This window comes from Misgurnus anguillicaudatus, unplaced genomic scaffold, assembly GCF_027580225.2.
Source record: "Misgurnus anguillicaudatus unplaced genomic scaffold, ASM2758022v2 HiC_scaffold_31, whole genome shotgun sequence".
In the NCBI taxonomy this organism is placed as follows: domain Eukaryota; kingdom Metazoa; phylum Chordata; class Actinopteri; order Cypriniformes; family Cobitidae; genus Misgurnus; species Misgurnus anguillicaudatus.
Window position 1 is genome coordinate 3,838,408 of NW_027395281.1, and position 19,174 is coordinate 3,857,581.

The 19,174-nt window shown below is 35.8% G+C and overlaps 1 protein-coding gene across 16 annotated transcripts in view; it reads right to left on the reverse strand.

The window, feature by feature from the left end:
- Positions 1-19,174, reverse strand: part of LOC129454094 (uncharacterized) — a 476,448-nt gene that overhangs the window by 295,094 nt on the left and 162,180 nt on the right. For 15 of the 16 annotated variants that reach the window (XM_073865347.1, XM_073865342.1, XM_073865343.1 and 12 more), the window contains 7 exons: positions 18,518-18,694; positions 18,233-18,406; positions 12,736-12,909; positions 12,141-12,314; positions 11,867-12,028; positions 8,543-8,716; positions 8,190-8,363 (listed from right to left, as the gene is read on the reverse strand). In XM_073865347.1, the coding sequence (XP_073721448.1) occupies positions 8,190-8,363; positions 8,543-8,716; positions 11,867-12,028; positions 12,141-12,314; positions 12,736-12,909; positions 18,233-18,406; positions 18,518-18,694 (1,209 nt within the window). Of the gene's footprint in view, positions 1-1,843; positions 3,655-3,954; positions 4,059-6,176; positions 6,333-6,512; positions 6,687-6,861; positions 7,036-8,189; positions 8,364-8,542; positions 8,717-11,866; positions 12,029-12,140; positions 12,315-12,735; positions 12,910-18,232; positions 18,407-18,517; positions 18,695-19,174 lie in introns of those variants that run through there. The other variant, XM_073865348.1, reaches the window with a different exon arrangement.

The window sequence follows — 19,174 nt, forward strand, 5'->3', positions numbered from 1 at the left end:
ACCTAGTGGTCAGACAAATCATGTAAATGCTTATAACTTAGGCTGAGTTTGACGTATTTTCATGGGACTTTTTTACTAAGAGTTTTGAATTGTTGCCGAGTCCAACGATACCAAACATGCCAGGTTTTGCCTTACGGTTAGCCCTGCACAGCAAAATAGCGCTTAAAAAACATGCCCGAATAACTCCGCGAGGGTTATTCCGATCGACTCGAAATAACCATAGGAAGAAATTAACTTGAACTTCTGAACAAAAAGTTCCATTGGTGTTATGTTAAAATTTCCATCAGAAATGGCCGAAAATTGCAAAAAACGAAAAATTACATTCATTTTTTGTGTTTTTTAGATATAAATGCTTATAACTCTGCAACGAAATGACATTTTTTCACCAAATTTGATACGCTGATGTCTGAGCAGAGTCTGAGGCAATACAAAAAAAATGGTATGCCTGCACCACTAGTTGGCCTCATAATTGAACAAAATCTTTGACATTGAGTGAGCCCAATGGTCATACAACTGTTTCTTTACTAAACTAAAGTGAATAGCCGTGATTCTAGCTACAAGTAACACAGTCATGACCTGAGGTTGCATGCACAAGTCTGTCATAGCGCCACCTAGTGGTTATTAGTTTTTTTTCACTTAAAAATACTGCAACCTTACATCTAAAATCATGAGTCATCATGGATAATGTCTTTCATGGCTTTGAGTATAATCATTGGTGGATTGCAATTCAGTCACTAGCAACCAATGAGAATACCCTAGCAACCATTTAACAAGAGCTGTATCTCTGTATCAGAACATCGTAGAGACATGGGGTTCGGCTCTTTTGACTCATTAACACTCTTTTAACATTTTGTGACCCAAGTTTTACCACTGCAAGCACCACAAACATTTCCTTCAGTGTTCTGTTTGTCAATGTTCCGTGAGAAGAGAGGGAGACATTTCACTGAATGATAACACCTTTTTTTGCTGACAACTTTGAACATGTGTGTCTGGTAGCTGCGAATGACTTCACATTAAGGAAGTGACATGTTTGTCCTATAGGTGCACGCGTGTTTAAGCATACATAGTCTGTATGAACCGTTTCTGACCATCTCTTTTGTTTTTGTGGATGCTGGATCAGCCTGGTCGACGATGTCTGACGTCTTTGACGTGCATTAATGCTCGAAACCCGGTAAATGCTGCTTGCAGCTTTAATATTACACTTAGTTTAGTAGATTATTAGAGTAAATTATACATAGCCTAGTTCAGTAGATCATTAGAGTAAATTAGCATATATCTAGTTCTAATACCTATAATACGTAATTATATTATTATATATATAGCCTGTAGTGTTATTATTATATATATGATTGCTGTTATTATTATGATTATTATAAGACTAGACTGTATTAGGGATAGCCTAGAGGGACTGATGATCCATTGGGATATTGGAACAAACAGAAGCTCCAATATCCCAATTTATATAAGCTGGCACTGACCTTCTTATGTTGTCCAGCATCATCAGTGCCCTGTGAAAGGGTGTTTTCTAAGGCTGGAGAGGTGCTTTCTAAAAAGAGAAACCGTCTCAATCCAAATACTGTTAAAAAACTTGTTTCTAAATAAAAACCAGTAAACACTTTTGTTGCAGTTTGCTGTTACACACTTGCAGTCCCATAAGCACTGCATTATTGCACCCCCAGTTCCATAAGCACTGCACTATTGCATTCCCAGTCAGCACTGCACTCACAATAATTTTATTACACTCATTTGGGACATTCACTGTTATCACTAACCCAAAGAACTACTGAATAGTTGAACACAAAGTTGTGTATGTATGAGTTGTGTGTACATAGGTTAACACAAGCAGAGTAAAATACTTTATTTAATACACAGGCAATAGAAAAAGGCCACACCATGACAATTTGGTTGCTCAGGATGAATAGATTTGTGTGCGATACATTGCTTTGCACAGCAGGTGTCACTAGAGAGCACACTGTTTCATGAGGCTTCGGGTAAATGAACCTTTTGGCGAACCTACATTCAAATGGCCACAACTTCTCCAAATCTTATCAGATTTCCATGTGTTACACATCGTTAGAAAGCTTAGAAACTGCACTTTCAGAATATATGAATAACTCAAAATGCCCCAGATCCGACTTGTGTCCCTACTTTCCGTGACTGGTCACAAATATTTCTAGTTTTGGTAAAGAGATGTAAATAGTCTTTCTGATGTGTAGTTTTTATCTCTTGCCTCTTTGTTGTGTAGCTGTACATTAATAATGTTTTATTAAATATACAGTATGATTCTGCTGTTTTCTTATAGATTTCACACAAACCAGACAGAATGAGTCACAGAGTCAAAGCTCTCCTCTGATGAATGATGACAGACAAAACTTTAGTATGGCGACTTTTTAACATCAGCAACATTTAAAGCAAATGTCAAACACAAGCATGAGGCACATGAAAGAAAAGCATGTGCCATGTATTATTTATTATTGATCAATGATAATGTACAGATTATATACAGTACTGAAAAAGAAAGTGTTTCTCTGATTTATGTAATTTGGTGTATATTCTCTGTGTTCTGACCCTACATTAATCTTATATAATGTGTTTGTGTAGGACAGATGAAATAAAGATGCTGTACTGAACCTCATGGAAAAAAGTTTGTGTATGTCCTTCAGACTGTATGTACAGAAAACAATGAAAGAGTCTTGTAGAGACTCAAAATCTGCGATACTTCTGCTGTGACGACTTCATTTTATTTTTACGGCCCCGCCTCCGCCCTGAGCGGCACTTGATGCGTCTCCCCACTGATCTGCACTTGATCCGCCTCCCCACTGAGTGGCACTTGATGCGTCTCCCCACTGATCTGCACTTGATCCGCCTCCCCACTGAGTGGCACTTGATGAGTCTCCCCACTGAGCGGCACTTGATGCGTCTCCCCACTGAGTGGCACCTGATCTGCCTTTGCCCTGAGCGGCACTTGATCCCCCTCTGCCCTGAGCGGCACTTGATCCCCATCCGCCCTGAGCGGCACTTGATCCGCCTCCGCCCTGAGCGGCACTTGATGCGCCTCCGCCCTGAGCGGCACTTGATGCGCCTCCCCACTGAGCGCCACTTGATGCGTCTCCCCACTGAGCAGCACTTGATCCGCCTCCGCCCTGAGCGGCACTTGATGCGTCTCCCCACTGAGCGGCACTTGATCCGCCTCCGCCCTGAGCGGCACTTGATCCGCCTCCGCCCTGAGCGGCACTTGATCAGCCTCCGCCCTGAGCGGCACTTTATCCGCCTCCCCACTGAGCGGCACTTGATGCGTCTCCCCACCGAGCGGCACTTGATGCGTCTCCGCCCTGAGCGTCACTTGATCCGCCTCCGCCCTGAGCGTCACTTGATCCGCCTCCGCACTGAGCGGCACTTGAACCGCCTCCGCCCTGAGCGGCACTTGAACCGCCTCCGCCCTGAGCGGCACTTGAACCGCGTCCGCCCTGAGCGGCACTTGAACCGCGTCCGCCCTGAGCGGCACTTGAACCGCGTCCGCCCTGAGCGTCACTTGAACCAACTCTGCCCTGAGCGTCACTTGATCCGCCTCCGCCCTGAGCGGCACTTGATCTGCCCTGAGCAGCACTTGATCCTTTGCTGCTTTGACCAATTTTATTTTATTCTTTAGTTCAGCTGCAAATACACAAGATAAAAACAAAATAATTCATGTAAATCCCATACCAACATAATTAAATCTTCAATAACACCCATGAAAAGGTGAAAGACTGAGCACAGTCCTTACTATATATATTATCCTGCTAATATAAATAAAATAAATAAATACTACTACATATTGTAAATTAATCTAGTATCATTTCATTTTTTGTTTTATTTCTAATTAAATAGTGTTTAAATTAAACTGGACACATGTATAAACACACATAAAATTTATTACAGCTGTAGGTTATTGAGTGTTTGTATTGAAGACAGTACTGTTTTGAGATGAAGTGTTCTTATCTTCTTCATCTGATGAAGACTGCTCAGACCTCCATGGGCTCAATGAGACAACCCATGAGAATAAGCCTTTAGTTTCTAATCTGTAATGAGGAACATAAACAAAATAAAAAATTACAACAACAATACAAATAAACAGACGATAAATTTAAATATTGACCAATAACAAGTTTAACAGTTATACCAAGCAGTATTGTGTTCAAGTGCTGATGTTGTGAAGTACAGAAAGACAAAAAAACAGTGATGAAACAGTGATGATGTGTAGTGTATAAAAGTGACAAATCTTATAATACTGTATAATGTAGTGGGTGGTAAAGTCCACATGAAATCAAAATTAAACTTATATCTTTTAGTATAAATATGTTAGGCTTGAGGATATAGTTATATAATCCTTATTCCATATACACTGAACAAAAATATAAGTCAATACTTTTGTTTTTGCCCTCATTTTTCATGAGCTGAATTTAAAGATTTAAGACATTTTCTTTGTACAAAAAAGGCCTCTCTCTCTTAAATATTGTTCACAAATCTGTCTAAAACTGTGTTAGTGAGCACAGAGATAACTCATCCACCTCACAGGTGTGGCATATTAAAATGCTGATTAGACAGCATAATTATTGCACTGGTGTTTTAGGCTGGACACAATAAAAGGCCACTCTAAAATGTGCAATATAATTGTGTTCACTGTATATATAATCAGGTATGGTCCAAAATTCACATGTTGAAGATGTAAGCATTCAAAACTTAGGCTGTTTCTCAATTCCAAGAACGCAAAGAATGGACTTCCTTTCAGAAGGTCGCGAGAACACACTTGTGAGAATTGAGATGTGTGCGATTGGTCCTGTTGGTCACCTGACCTCCCCAGATTTAACATTGCAACACTCACAAAGTGATGAACATAACATTATCTGCATTATTATATTAATATATTATAATATATACATATTTTTAATATGTAATTTTGTAATGGCAAATACGTAAATATTTCAGATACCTTGTCAAGAAATAATAATATAATCTAAAATAAGAAACTCAATTAAGATGAGTTGTTCTATGTCAATAAAACATACATTTAAGTATCAATTTAGCATTTTTTATGTATTTAATACTTAAAATGTCTACAAAGAAATGTTTACTTTAACCAGCGTCTCATTCTCGCTCGCTTGCAGTGGGAAACAGTTGTGTGTAGCACTTCCTTCCTGCGCCATTGTTTTGCCGCAATTAATTCTGGGGCATAAAACTTGATGCATCCTTGATATCAAGAACACATCCAGGTATTTTCATGTGTTCTCTGTACGTGAGTCATGTACTGTTCTTGAGAATTGTAATTGAACTTCAACGATTAATGATGCAAGATCACTGAAGAATGCATACTGAGAAACAGCCTTAGTTTGGCACATGTGCTAAAAAGTCTAGAATTTTTATGACATCATCCTACACTAAGCTTCTCATCAAATTTCCTGTCCAATCAAATGCTCTCTAGACAACGAAGTGCCACACCCCCTACACAATGCAGCAACTGCGCTTAAAATCACACGCACCTGAGAAGACACTTGTTAATACATTAACTAGTTTTCATAGCACACTATGAAAGAGTTAAGAAACGATTTGGACCATGTAAATTTGCTTTTCATTGAGGTGAATAAAGTCTGATTTTGCACCAAGTGTCACATGATGAGCAGAGCAGATCGAGAGCAGATCTTGTGAATCTGTGCAGACAACAAAATGCATCTGACCCATTTAAATTTTACACAGATTGAAGAGGAGATTAAACATCACAAACGTTTAGGCAGCTTCAACATTATAAACAGCAGCAACGTTTTTTATTTGTTATATGAAATTCTAACTAGAGATGCACCAATACATCAGCCAATAATCTGTATCAGTCCATAAAAGCTATTTTATTAGCAATAGTCATGATTGATATATCCTGTCAAACAAAAGAAAGCTCAAATTCATAGCATTTTCTTGATCTGTGTATAGAAAATGTAAAGAAACTTCCCTAGTTTAATGTTCAATATTAATGGTCATTATATGATTGACTAACATTCAGAAAATGAAATGTTCAGAATTTAGGTAGTTCAAGCTAATATAACCACAAGATCCATTTTAGTAACCAACAGACTTAGTAAATGATGCCCTATAATAATATTTATAATATTATAATTATAAAAAAATGACAATAATAAATCTTTACTCACCTCAGTTCACGTTTTGGGCTCTTCAGTACTTCATGAAGCTGATTCAGTGATGAGCTGTTTATTTTATTGTTACTCAGATCAAGGATCTTCAATTTTTTTGTTATATCCAAAGTTTCAGCTAAAGAATCAACATCTGTGATTTTACACTTATTTAGGCTGGAAAGAGACAAACAGAAATCATTTTACTTTCACCAGACCATAAAACAACATTTCAATAAACTGAAGAATGATCCACAAATCTAACTTGCTCAGGGAAAGCCTGAATGCACATTGTGTTTTCTTTTAAAAACTTCTAATCCTCTCTCATACAATTAGAATTTTTTTTGTTTTACTCACATCAGTTTCTCCAGTTTGCAGTCTGAATGTTTCAGTAGATCACATAAATGTTTTACTCCTGAGTCCTTTATTTTATTTCCACTGAGGTTCAGCTCTTTCAGGTGTGAAAGGTTTGAACACAGAGCTGAAATCAGTTTATCACGCCTTGTATATTTAATACTGCATTTACACAACCTGCAGAGAGAAAATAAAATGAGTTATGTAGTTAAATGAACCTCTGACATTAAATATATATGCTGGAAGCCATTGTTGTGTAGGGTCATCATGTCTTTAAATAAAAAGCTATAGAGTAAACTTTAAGACTTTAAGCACACAGTAACTCATGTACAATATAGTGTATGTTACTTACTCAAGTGTTTCCAGTTTGAATTGTGAATTTTTCAGTAGATCACAGAGATGATTAACTCCTGAATATCCCAGTTTATTTCCACTCAGGTGCAGATGTGTCAGGTGTGATGGGTTTGAATTAAGGGCTGAAGTCAGAACAGAAAAATCCTCATCTGTGAAACCACACGCTCTTAACCTGATTTAAAGAAAAAAGAGAAAGATGGACAAGGAAAATTGTAAGATTAAAAATGTAGGAATTTTTTTACTTTGTCACAACCCCCATTTTGGTCCTGTACCATCTGCATTCCTGTGCTCATTGATTATTGATAGAGCTGTTTATTCAGTACAGTGGGGTTAAAGGTGATCTTCTGATTGGTCAGTTTGAATGTATCATGTTTAGTTTAGTCACATGGTCAAGGGATAGAGAATTAAAGGACAAGGTTTTCATAAGCTCTGGACGTTTATCTTCTTTGCTGCTGCTTCTTTTCTTCAGGCTGGTCTTCAATGAGCTCTGCTCTTGGACTCGGTTTATTCTCTATGCTTTTCTTCACCTGAGTTCTGGGGTTCAGGCAATTAGGCCAAAATTTCAGTTCTCAATGGGAATTCTCTTTCTTCTAAACTTTCTTTCTTTCTTTCTCTGTTCTCTATCTTATCAGGTAATATCTCACATACATTGGAAATAATTTATTGTTTGTATTATTTTACATGTCATGCATTTATAGTGTAACCATTTCAATTGTAACTTTAAGTCAGTGCTGTTATTAAACCTTTTCATTTATAAATCTGTTGTTTAGTTTTGATTTAATGGTAATACTTAAACGCTACCTATTGCAATACAATATATTCGTACTCTAGCAAAGTTCTCTGACATCTTGTGTACCAAACCAGTTTTGTTTTTTTTCCGAAACCTGAGATCCCTTATAAAATTATTAAAAAAGTTATATCATGAATGCATACTTCTGACTTTGATGAAAGTGATAAAACAATTACATAGAATTCTCCCTCGCTTGAATCTGACATTTTACAACATCACGAGTCTCATCTGACTGTTGAGTATCTGACCATATGTGTCAGGTGCTGACATGAAACTACATTTTAATTAAATCCTGTTTATAAGGAAAACATTTTGATTTTGAAGCTGTTGACTGTCTAATGCACATGTGTTTTCTTTATTCACAAGTATTTCATTGGGCATTATTGTTTATTACCAAGACTGTGAGGAGGAAATGATATTAAATGTATAATTGAAAAATATTCTGTTCACACTTACAACCCATTCCAAACTATGAAATTCTAATATTAAAGATGTCTTCTTTGTTAAGAGACTTTAAATAAAGATGAAATCCTCACATGAGTTTGTTGAGTCTACAGTGTTTATCCTTCAGTAGATCACAGATCTGTATCAGTCTTGAATCTTGTAGTTTATGATCATTCAGATTCAGATCTCTCTGGAGTAAAAGATTTATACCAAGAGTTTCACTTAGATACTTGAAGCCTTCAGCTGCAGAAGAGCTTTTCAAAAACCTGAAGAAGAGAGAAGTTTTAATGTCAGAAAACTTGTCTTGTTGTATAACAAATCAAACCACTTGCTTACATGTCTGAAAAACTCAAAACTCAGTGCAAAAAGTTTATATTATCTGTTTAGTAAAAATTTATTGTGATAACCTTGGAAAAAAATCAAATTATTTCATTGTAGAGCTCACCTGACTTCCTTCAGTGCACAGTTTTGATCTTGTATTAAATCATAGATGAGTTTAACTCCTGATTCTCCAGGATCATTTCCACTGAGATCCAGCTCTATCAGATGTGAAGGGTTTAATCTCACAGCTGAACATAAATCTTTATAACCCTTTTCTGTTATACTGCACTCAGACAATCTAGGGGAAAGTACAAAGATGGGGTTAAAATGAAAGCCTTCATCAATATCAAAAGCTAATATTATGCTGGTTAACTTTATTTATACCACTGGCCTGTTGAATGCTGTATTCTGATTGGCCGAGAAATGTTCCGTGGGTATGCATTAAGTAAGGGATAATGTAGAGGCAGCCGGTAGTTATTGGGAAATAAGCCCCGACAGTGTGATCAGGACCCGACGCGAAGCATTATCCCGCTTATTACACTGATACTTGCCACATAAGAAAAAAACCGGACATGAATATGAATTTGAAACATTTTATTGGCATATTTGTTTTAAATTAACATTTTTATCCTTCCGCGAAACTTAGCACAGATGCATAAAATGATCGTAATACCTTATTAAGATCCTCTGCTTCATACTTGTCTGTCTCCATTTTTTCTCTTTTAGCCAGTCTTTGAGAAGTTTTAATGCCCATTCTGTATTTTTTGAGTGTTGGCTTCGTAGCTGTCATGCTCTATTTTGTCAAGTTCAGTCTCAGTAAGCTCTCTGTGTCTTGTCGTGGTTGTCCAGTGTTTGTCACAAGATGGCGCCAAACAGTAATCTTTATTGATCTTTATTGGCGCGGAGCGATTTTACTCGTGCAAGTAGTCCGGCTATGCGTTATTAATTTGGAGCGGTTATTATTTGAAAAGAACGAACCTGCAAATGTCTCAACTGACCAATCAGAATCAAGCATTCCAGAGAGCCGTGTAATAATTTCTGATAACTGCACACCTTACTTGTCAAATGTCTTAAAAATAGGCACCAGAGCAACGTTTGTGTAAGTATAAGTGAAATAATTGACTCTGCTTCGCGTCGTGCCACATTGCACCTTGGGTGTGCATTATTTTCTTATAATTCAATGGCCCGTCATCAATTATTCCTTACGTACTAAATGTAAAACTACCTATATAACTATAATGATCAGAGGTGGAAAGTAACAAATTATATTTACTCATGTTACTGTAATTGAGTAGTTTTTTTTGTGTAATTCTACTTTAAGTAGTTTTTAAAATCTGTACTTTTACTTAAGTATGTTTTGTTTAAAGTATTGTACTTTGCTACATTTTAAATCATAACCGTTACTATAGAAGGTAGCAGGGGCGTCGCTAGACCCCTTTTACTGGGGCACATGCCCCAGTATAAATCTTTTGTGCCCCAGTGTAAATCTCAAGTTTAGATTTTAGCAGTTATCTAGTGTATTCATTTAGAAAGATAATCGCGGCAAAGACGGATCTACATGCAATGTAGTTTGTTACAATGCAGTGTGTTTTTTATGCAGTTGTGTTAGTCACGCTTGTAAAAGCGCCGCACCAGTCAAAAGTCCAGGTGGCGCCACGCGATTGAAATCCCTTATAAAAACACGACGAAACTAAAGTATTTTTATATAATAATGATAATCTTATTTTGACTCAATCACTATTGGCTCGTGTAGCCTATATAGACATGAATGTTTTGTGCAAAGCAGGGAAAGGGAATCAGAAAGGAGAGATGATGAGTTTAAGGGAGGTAAGACAAACTACATCCTCACCCAGTCAGGTCTCCAACATTAGAGGAAAAATCTCAGGAAACCCTCTGTCAAGTCTATTTAGATGCATTGTTGCTGAGAAAATCAACACATGTATGTGATATAATGTTCTGTATTTTCAGATATGAAATTAATATTTAGTTCACTAGCTTAAGGACACTACATAAACAGTTAGCAGTAACTATGACTGAGATTATTTTAGTAGCAATATTGAAATATTGTTATTGTAAAAATGTTCTTGTAAAAAGTTAATCATTGTAATCACTGTATAATATAAAATGCAAATCTGTGAAAAAAATATTTCTCTGCTGCCATTATTTCCAAATATTTATGCCACCAAACATGTTAAGTATAAGAAGATGATACTAAAATATTTTTAAATAGGCTACATGTTTATCTTTCCCTGTACTTTTTACAGTGTAGGAATAGTCGATTAAGCAAAGAAAATTGTATATAAGTGTTGCACACAGCAGGCTTTCAAAAAAGTCTGAAAAAATAGGGGGCCTGTGCCCCAGTAGAGCTTTATGTCTAGCAACGCCCCTGGAAGGTAGGATTCATCCTCTTGAGTATTGCTGATCGGGTTTTTACCGTTCATTTGCATGACGCGTTTTTAACACCATGCGCATTATCTTCCGAGGTCTAGCAGCTTCACGTCAAGTCAAACACAACTTAAGATCATTCTCGAGAATACGCAGGGTCATTAGACATTACAGAGAGAGAGAGAGAGAGAGAGAGAGAGAGAGAGAGAGAGAGAGAGAGAGAGAGAGAGAGAGAGAGAGAGAGAGAGAGAGAGAGAAGAATAATGATGATAAACATGTAAAGGATATAAGTATATAGCCACAGCACTCATCTCATTAAATGCTCATATAAACTTTACATGTATAGTTTAATAAAATTATGTATGTTACCAGTAATAGATCATTTACAACCTTACTATAGTGATTGTATTTACTAGCTGCCCTCATTTATTTATTTAAAAATCATTAAACAATTCCATAAATGTTTCTTAGTTGTAAAAAAGCTTATTTACTTCTTAACTTCTTTTTGCACTTTAATTGTTAAGGTGTTCCTACAATTAAAAACAACTAGTTTGTGATTTATATTCCCTTGTCGTTTTTGAACTATACTAGAACCCTCCACCTCACACCGCTGTAAAAAGTAACTTTTACTTTGAGTAAAGTTAAAATTACTTTTTACTTCAGTAGATTTTTAGACCAGTAACTTTACTTTTACTTAAGTAGAATATTTATTACTCTTTCCACCTCTGATAATGATTAACATTTAAAAAGTTAAACACAATAATAAAAATTCTTTAATTACAAAGAAGATTAATATTATGATTATCTGACCACTTATCGGACCGATTTCATCACTAACAATATAAATGTGTTGAGACACTTTTACATAATTGTAAAAGATTGTTTATATTGGCCATATTGTATACATACATACATGCATACATGCACATGTGCATATAAAGTCTCAAAATAATCATGTCAAATTATTTGAAACTAAAGATATTATTGCTAATAAAAAAGTTTTTTATGACCCCTAAGCAGATTTTAACTGTAAATGATGATGTGATGCTAGATGTTTCCTCACCTGAGTATCTGTAGTTGACATTGAGGATTGTAGAGTTCATTACAGATCTGTTTGACTCCTGAATCCATCAGACGACTGTTGTTCATCTCAATCTCTTTCACACATGAGAGAAGAGCAGCTACAGCTGAACATTGTTTCTTTGTCAGCGTACAATTATTCAGTCTAAACAGAAGAAACATCATCATAATCATCATCATCATCATCATCATCATCATCATCTACTAATACATCTGACAGTCTGTACTATACTGTACTGTATGAAGAGTCAACTCACATGATTTTCTTCACTTTACTATGAGAGTCCATCAATAGAGCTGAGAGTTTCTTTCCTTCCAGATCTCCCAGTTTATTATCACTCAGATTCAGTTCTTTTACCAGTAATGGATGAACATCAAGAACTTCATTCAGATAAACACAAGCTCCTACTGCAGCTTCACTCTTCACAAATCTAAAGACACAACAACATCACTTTACATCGTAACATATTATTATAATTACTTTATATCTATTTTAAAAGACTAATAATCTAAAAGTTAAAAAGAATAAAAATCTTTTATACTAGTGGGTCATCTTCAATGTAATTATTGTCATAGTCATTCGTTGTTCAGTTTTTGACTAAAATGGCACAATATTATTCAATATAAAACACAATTTTGGTTGATGAGAAATAACACAATTCATCCAAAATATTTCTTCAAATATTAAATGAAATTAAAACACAGGGACACTGTTGTAATAGAAAAAACAATAATGTGAAATAATAAAAATAACTGAAATGGAATTTAGTATTTACATATCTCTACATTCAGTTTCATATACCACACTTCACACCGATGTCTGATGTGTTAATATTTTAAAGCTGTGATCACCTGACTGTCTTCAGTGCACAGTTTTGATCTTGTATTAATTCATAGATGTGTTTGACACCTGATTCTCCAGGATCATTTCCACTGAGATCCAGCTCTATCAGATGTGAAGGGTTTGATCTCACAGCTCCAGACAAAGCAATATAACCTTCTTCTCCAATACTACAGTCTGAGAGGCTAGAAATAAAAATAAAGTTTTTTATGAATTCTTAAACTTAATATAGTTTCAATCATTAAGTTAAGCCTACTAACACCATATAGTCAAATGTTTTTGAGGACAACAACAAGGCTCCAACGTTTTTTATTTTACTACACTACAAAAAAATGGTGCTAAATAGCACTGAAAGTGATTTATTGGCTCATTGAGGAATCACATGGAAACCACTTTAAGTACTATATACACTGTAAAAAAGTTGGTTCAACTTAAAGTAAATTAACTTTAAATTAACTAAAATATTAGTTGACAACAATTTTTACACAACTTTTCTTAGTCAACTAATATTTGTTTAATTAATAATTGAATTAACTCCAAATTTTAAGGTTTTTAAGTTGTACCAACAAATCTTTTTTACAGCGTAGCACCATTTTTTAAAGTGTAGGGGCCCTGTAGCCTTTTATTAGAAAAATTCTAGGGGGACAAACAGAAGACTTAAGTGCACACGTATGAAGGTAAATCAGTAGCAAAACTTGACACCTTGTTTTTACTTGCATATGTGTGTCAGTAAAAGTTATCTCCAGACGCCAGTAATGTCATAGTCCTTCTGTCAAACAATACACATGATGGGCACACACATATACAAACACGAGGCATGAAAGTTGACGTGCTTTGGTATTCTTATAAAAGACGTGATTGCAAACAGCACATCTAAATCCTTTTACCCGTGTCTATGCCTATACTGTATCTCTGCACAGCAAGTTTATAAACACAGGATCACACGCATGTTCATGCATTCCTTTGTGCTGCTTTCAGCATCAACACGCAGGGCTCTCAAGTCTCACGCATTCACCGTGAGACACACGCATTTCAATCAGTTCACACGCTCACACGCCACACCTTGTATTTCTCACGCTGAAAAAATAAGAAAACTTTTCCCACTCTATACAATTAATGAACGAGGCACAGGAGAGAAGTTCTCTGCCGAGTTCATATCTGTCGAGCCGCGGACACGGTCACACTAGACATCCTGATATAATTGTCACCTACCAGCCAATCAGAAATCAGAATTTGTTGTTTCTGAGTAAATTTCGTGATCCTGCTGCAAGCACATTCATTACTAGGCAACATAGATTCTCACGTCACACAGAGGAAGTGGCAGTTGGAAGAGAAGAATCCGATGAAAGCGGTAGGTAACGCATTCTTTTTTATAGCAATTTGATTTTACGATTCTTGGATGACATCACAAAAATGTGATCAAAGATAATAAAAACTGTTGTTGGGAAATATAGCCGAGGTAAATTATTATTGATTAAAAAAATCGAACTGCTTTGCAATCAGAATTAGCTTTAACTTTAGGAAAGTACTAAACACTAGAGGCTACCTGAAACAATCCCAGGTGAAAAATATTATAGGAAATACTATAGTGTTTTTGAACCATACTATAGTAAATTTTAGTATATTATAGTATTTACAACACTTTGTTAATGATTGCTACAGCATACTCTGTATTAACTATAGTAGTGAACTGATAAACTGTTATAAATACTCTAACGTTAGTATTCTTTAGTTTATACTACAGTAATCTGTAGTGTATATTCTAGTATATTATACCCTATAGTTGTAGACAATGTAGTACAGTATTGGATAAAGTAATACGTTTATATTACTATAGTTGTTATGTTATCACAGCAACAATGTATTTAATTTCTATGACTTTGTCTTTAATTAGATTTCCCAACTGTTATAATTTCTATTTGTGCTAATCAATTATAAACAATATATTAAATTTAACTGCTACCAAAAACCTGAGAGAATTGGTTGGGGCCGAGGGGTCGCTGCTGCAAATATTTAAGTGGCTCCTCCCCTAACAGATGAAATCTCACTCCAAACTTTTGATAAAACTTGAGAGCCCTGAACACGTGATAGAGTAATGGCTTCTGTTAACATTTATAAGTTGACCACGCTCATCCCTTGTTTTGTTTGTACTATAATGATAAAAAAAACACAAATAAGATTCCAGACAACAACAGGCAGTTCTCTTTTGAGCTTTTTCCTGCGCAAAAGTAAAACTCTCGCTGGCCAATCAAAAACTAACCCTGTGTTAATTTATACGATGGCCAAACAGTACTTTATCAGGGTTCACTAACAATTCAATACACTACATCCCTTACTGTACAACCATGTACAAAATCATGGTTGCACTTTTTCTGTAGTACTTTTTCTGTAGTATTTACCTCAAAACTATCGTGTTTAGTGTGTATGTCTTATTCCCTCTTTGATGATTTATGTTACAAAGCCATTACATGCATCATACTTTGCATACTTCCTATAACTTGGATTAAAATGTTACACACACGCAATTAGCTCATTAAACATCCAAGAGGTTTGACAGACAATAAGGAGACCGCAACCCAAGCAACAAAACCATTGGTCAAGCTTGACCTCATAGGGCGTGACCTTTCAGAAGGTTTCAAAAAGGGGTTAACCTTGGATACACTTCTTCCCTCTCTTGACTTATTCTTTTGCTAACTCTTGCCAGTTGACCTTTACCCCCTGGGGTCCAAAAACGCGGTGCAGCGTTTTGACGTGTTTTCTCTTTATCATGGTAGAATCAACTTAAAATAATCCATCATAAATAATCATAAACTTACGTGTTTGACATCATTTGAAACTGTGAAGGGTCTTCTTTACCTTGTGTACATTCACAATAACAAGAGATCTTTGTGTTTTTGTCAAATACTTAAAATAAACAGGGTGTGCATCCAGACATTTCTGTCTCCGCCAGCTGTCTCTCAAATCACGTTACAAAAATCAATACTCGTCACACAAACATGATACACATATCCAAAGAAAGCCTGAAATGTCTACTTTTAAACAAGCTAATTATAATCGAAAACAAATAATGCCTGTTTATGTAATCTGCATTGAAGTAAAGAGAGTACCGTTTTTCCTGGGTGAGCTCATTATCTTTAATGCGGTCACGCCCTCAGGCTGTTGACATGGTAATGAAGAGACAAGCAGTTACAACAATAATAAACAAAGCGTAAAGTTTTATCAGATTTTAAGACTTTACCGCATGTTTGGATTATAAACTTTATACACACACGTGAGGAATATTTTCATTTATGTCTGGACATTGAGGAAGAGAAGCGTTTATCTTTAACGTTACCTAAGAAGAAGAACAATGGAAGACGCAATGGAGGAGGATATATTCCTGAAGAAACTGTAAGTCATTTGTCTTCATCTATATTTGCTATCATGTTGTAATATGGTTATGGCTTGTACAGTTCAGCCTACATAAGCGACCTCAGCAGACTGCACGCTTCGGATGGAAAATTTTTCGCATTGTTTACAAACGAGGACGCGTGATCTCACGTAATGGTGCATAACTGTTACATGTCATACAGTGTTAGACACAGTTATTCACTTTCATATCCTCATGGCAACTTTCAGTAAGGCTGCACTGCAGGATCTTTTAAGTGTGTGCTGTAATATGATTCCATATATTGTTTACATGCAACGCAATTCCATACATTGCGCTTTACACGCGACACCGTTTTTTATGAGCGCCGCATTGTTTACGTGGAGACGCGAGTACTCGCGCACATGGACGCCATATGTAATGTGTTTTTAAAGTTCATACACGCTTACAGAAACGAGTTATAAACAGAAGCTAGACGATCAGTCGATGGGCATCTGAAAAAAACTGTCATTTGGAAACAGCTTTTTTATATAATTAATCACTGCAGATGTTTATCTGAGATGTTCTGAATTTAGTTTATGAACATGATAGTTTATTTGAATGTAGTGCTATCAGTGATATTTACCCATCAGTTATGTATGTAACGTTAAGCTTATATGGTATTTCTGTGCACAATTTAGGCCAACAGCTGTTTATAACTCTCTTACAGGTCTGCATCCCTCTCATCAGTACAAAACTATTAAGTGGAAAAACATATTCACACTTTTTGGACATAAAGTTATATGGTAACATGTTTTTTAGATGTGTGTACATCTAAAATATTGTACAGTATGCAGAGTAAATGAAATAGCAGTTACAGTTTATGCAATAAACAGATGCAATGCAATTCCTTCGCACTGAAACATGCATGGAGAGGTCAAGGCTGGATTTGTGCAACGTTTGCTCCTAAAGGATTAATCTGTTCCTACTTTGTTGAAACCTCGCGCTTTAGGATCACAACCAGTATACATTATTATGTGTAGATTTATTAGGTGTGTACGATCGTGATGCTGTGGAAAACATAACAAATAGTTATGTTAAACTGACATCATATATGTGAGTTTTTCACGCGTATTTGCGCCATGTTGTGTGGAGAATTCAGTAAATCATACAAAACAATATAAATGTTACAGTGTAATCATTTCAAATCATGCAGTACAGTGTTACATTGTAAACTTTGCCTTTTTAGAGGACTGTAAAATAGATTGTCTCTTGTCCGTGCACGTTAAATGAAGCCTGTTAAACATACTGTAGCCTACTGTATGTCTAAACTCAACCGCTGTTTAAACCTGTGTAGCTCTAATTCGACAAGCAAATGTATAAACAACGACAATAATATTGTTGGTGTATAAAACAAATGGAGCAGTTCTCATTATACAAACTCATTTGACAAGAGCCGTGCCGCGGTAAAAGTGTAAATCTAAGTAGTAAGTGAAGAGAGACGGAGCTACCTAAAACCTCATAACACCTTACATTTATACTCAGGGCTGCATAGTTCAGCGGCAACCAGTCGGAAGGCAGAAACCAATAGAAGTCTTCTGCTTGAGAGGATTCAAGAGAATGCATTCGGGCGTCAGAGCGTCCACTAATCTTTTTCTATAGCGTCGCTGACAGAGAGCCAGAGCGTTTTTTGAAGCTCTCGTCGGTGGCGGTGTGAACGCACTGATAGGAGAAAAACCCTGTGGGGAAAAAGTCCTAGGTAGGAAAAAACCTTGAGAGACAGCCAGACTAAGCTGATCCTATAGAAAATATTCTATATATGAAATATTGTATTATGAAATTTTATATGAATTTAGAAGGAAAAGTCGATGTTGAAGCAGGCAGGTTAAGATGTATTTCTGTGGAGAATAATAAAGTCTATTGTCTATGAAATCATTCATTTCATTATTTTTCATGTTATAAATAAACGTTTTGAGTATTGTAAATTGAAGGCTTTTAATGGTTATTGTCATTTGTACACTCATGACTACTTTAACGCTCTATATCTCAAAATTAAATTACGTGACTTTAGTCCGGGTTTCACAGATGGTGTCACATTTATATAAGGAAGTAGAAATGTACCTACATTTTATTTACCTAAACAATAAATAATAAATATGTACCTGAGTTTCTGTATTTTGCATTGTGATTTTCTCAATAGATCAGAGATCTTCTTCATTCCTGAGTCATCAAGTTTATTTCCACTCAGATCCAGATGTCTTATATGTGAAGCATTTAAATGAAAACCTAACATCAGATCAGCAAAACCTTCTGCTGTAATAAAACTGTTATTTAACCTAAACAGAAAGAAAACAAAAGAAACATCCACATATTGCTTTACTGGTCTTCATGAGAATCAGATGTCACTCAATGTTAGATGAAACGTAAAAGAATATTGTAATACTTACATGAGTGTGTTGAGTCTACAGTGTTTATCCTTCAGTAGATCACAGATCTGTAGCAGTCTTATCTTGGCTAGGTTACGGTTACTTAGATTCAGTTCTCTCTGGAGTAAAGGATTTATATTAAGAGTTTCACTCAGATACTTGAAGCCTTCAGCTGCAGAAGAGCTTTTTTTAAAAAACCTGAAGAAAACAGAAAGTCAAATTAAATTAAGCTTGGGTGATGATGTGTATGATATACAGAAATTGCATCAGTGTAGCAGAATTAACTCTAACACTATTTTTCAATCTTGAATTTGTCATGGTGTAGAGGTGGATGGAACTCAAACGCAGAAAGCTCATAACTAAAAGACGTTTATTTTAACATAAAAACCCTTAAGGGGGCAAACAATGACAATAACTTAAATGATACTCATGACAAGACAGACAAAACACGCAATGGTATCATACGATACACAATGAACCAGCACTAAGGAAGGGACGGTTAGAAAATTTCATATCATGATTATAGTGACCAAAGTTATCACGGTTATCAGTATTATTATGGTTTTCTTAAATTGAGATGGAAATGTTCAAAAAGAACTGATACACACACTGAAAACATTTTAACAAGTTTTATTTTTTAAAATCAGTAAACAACAAATATTAGCAGCTATATGCACT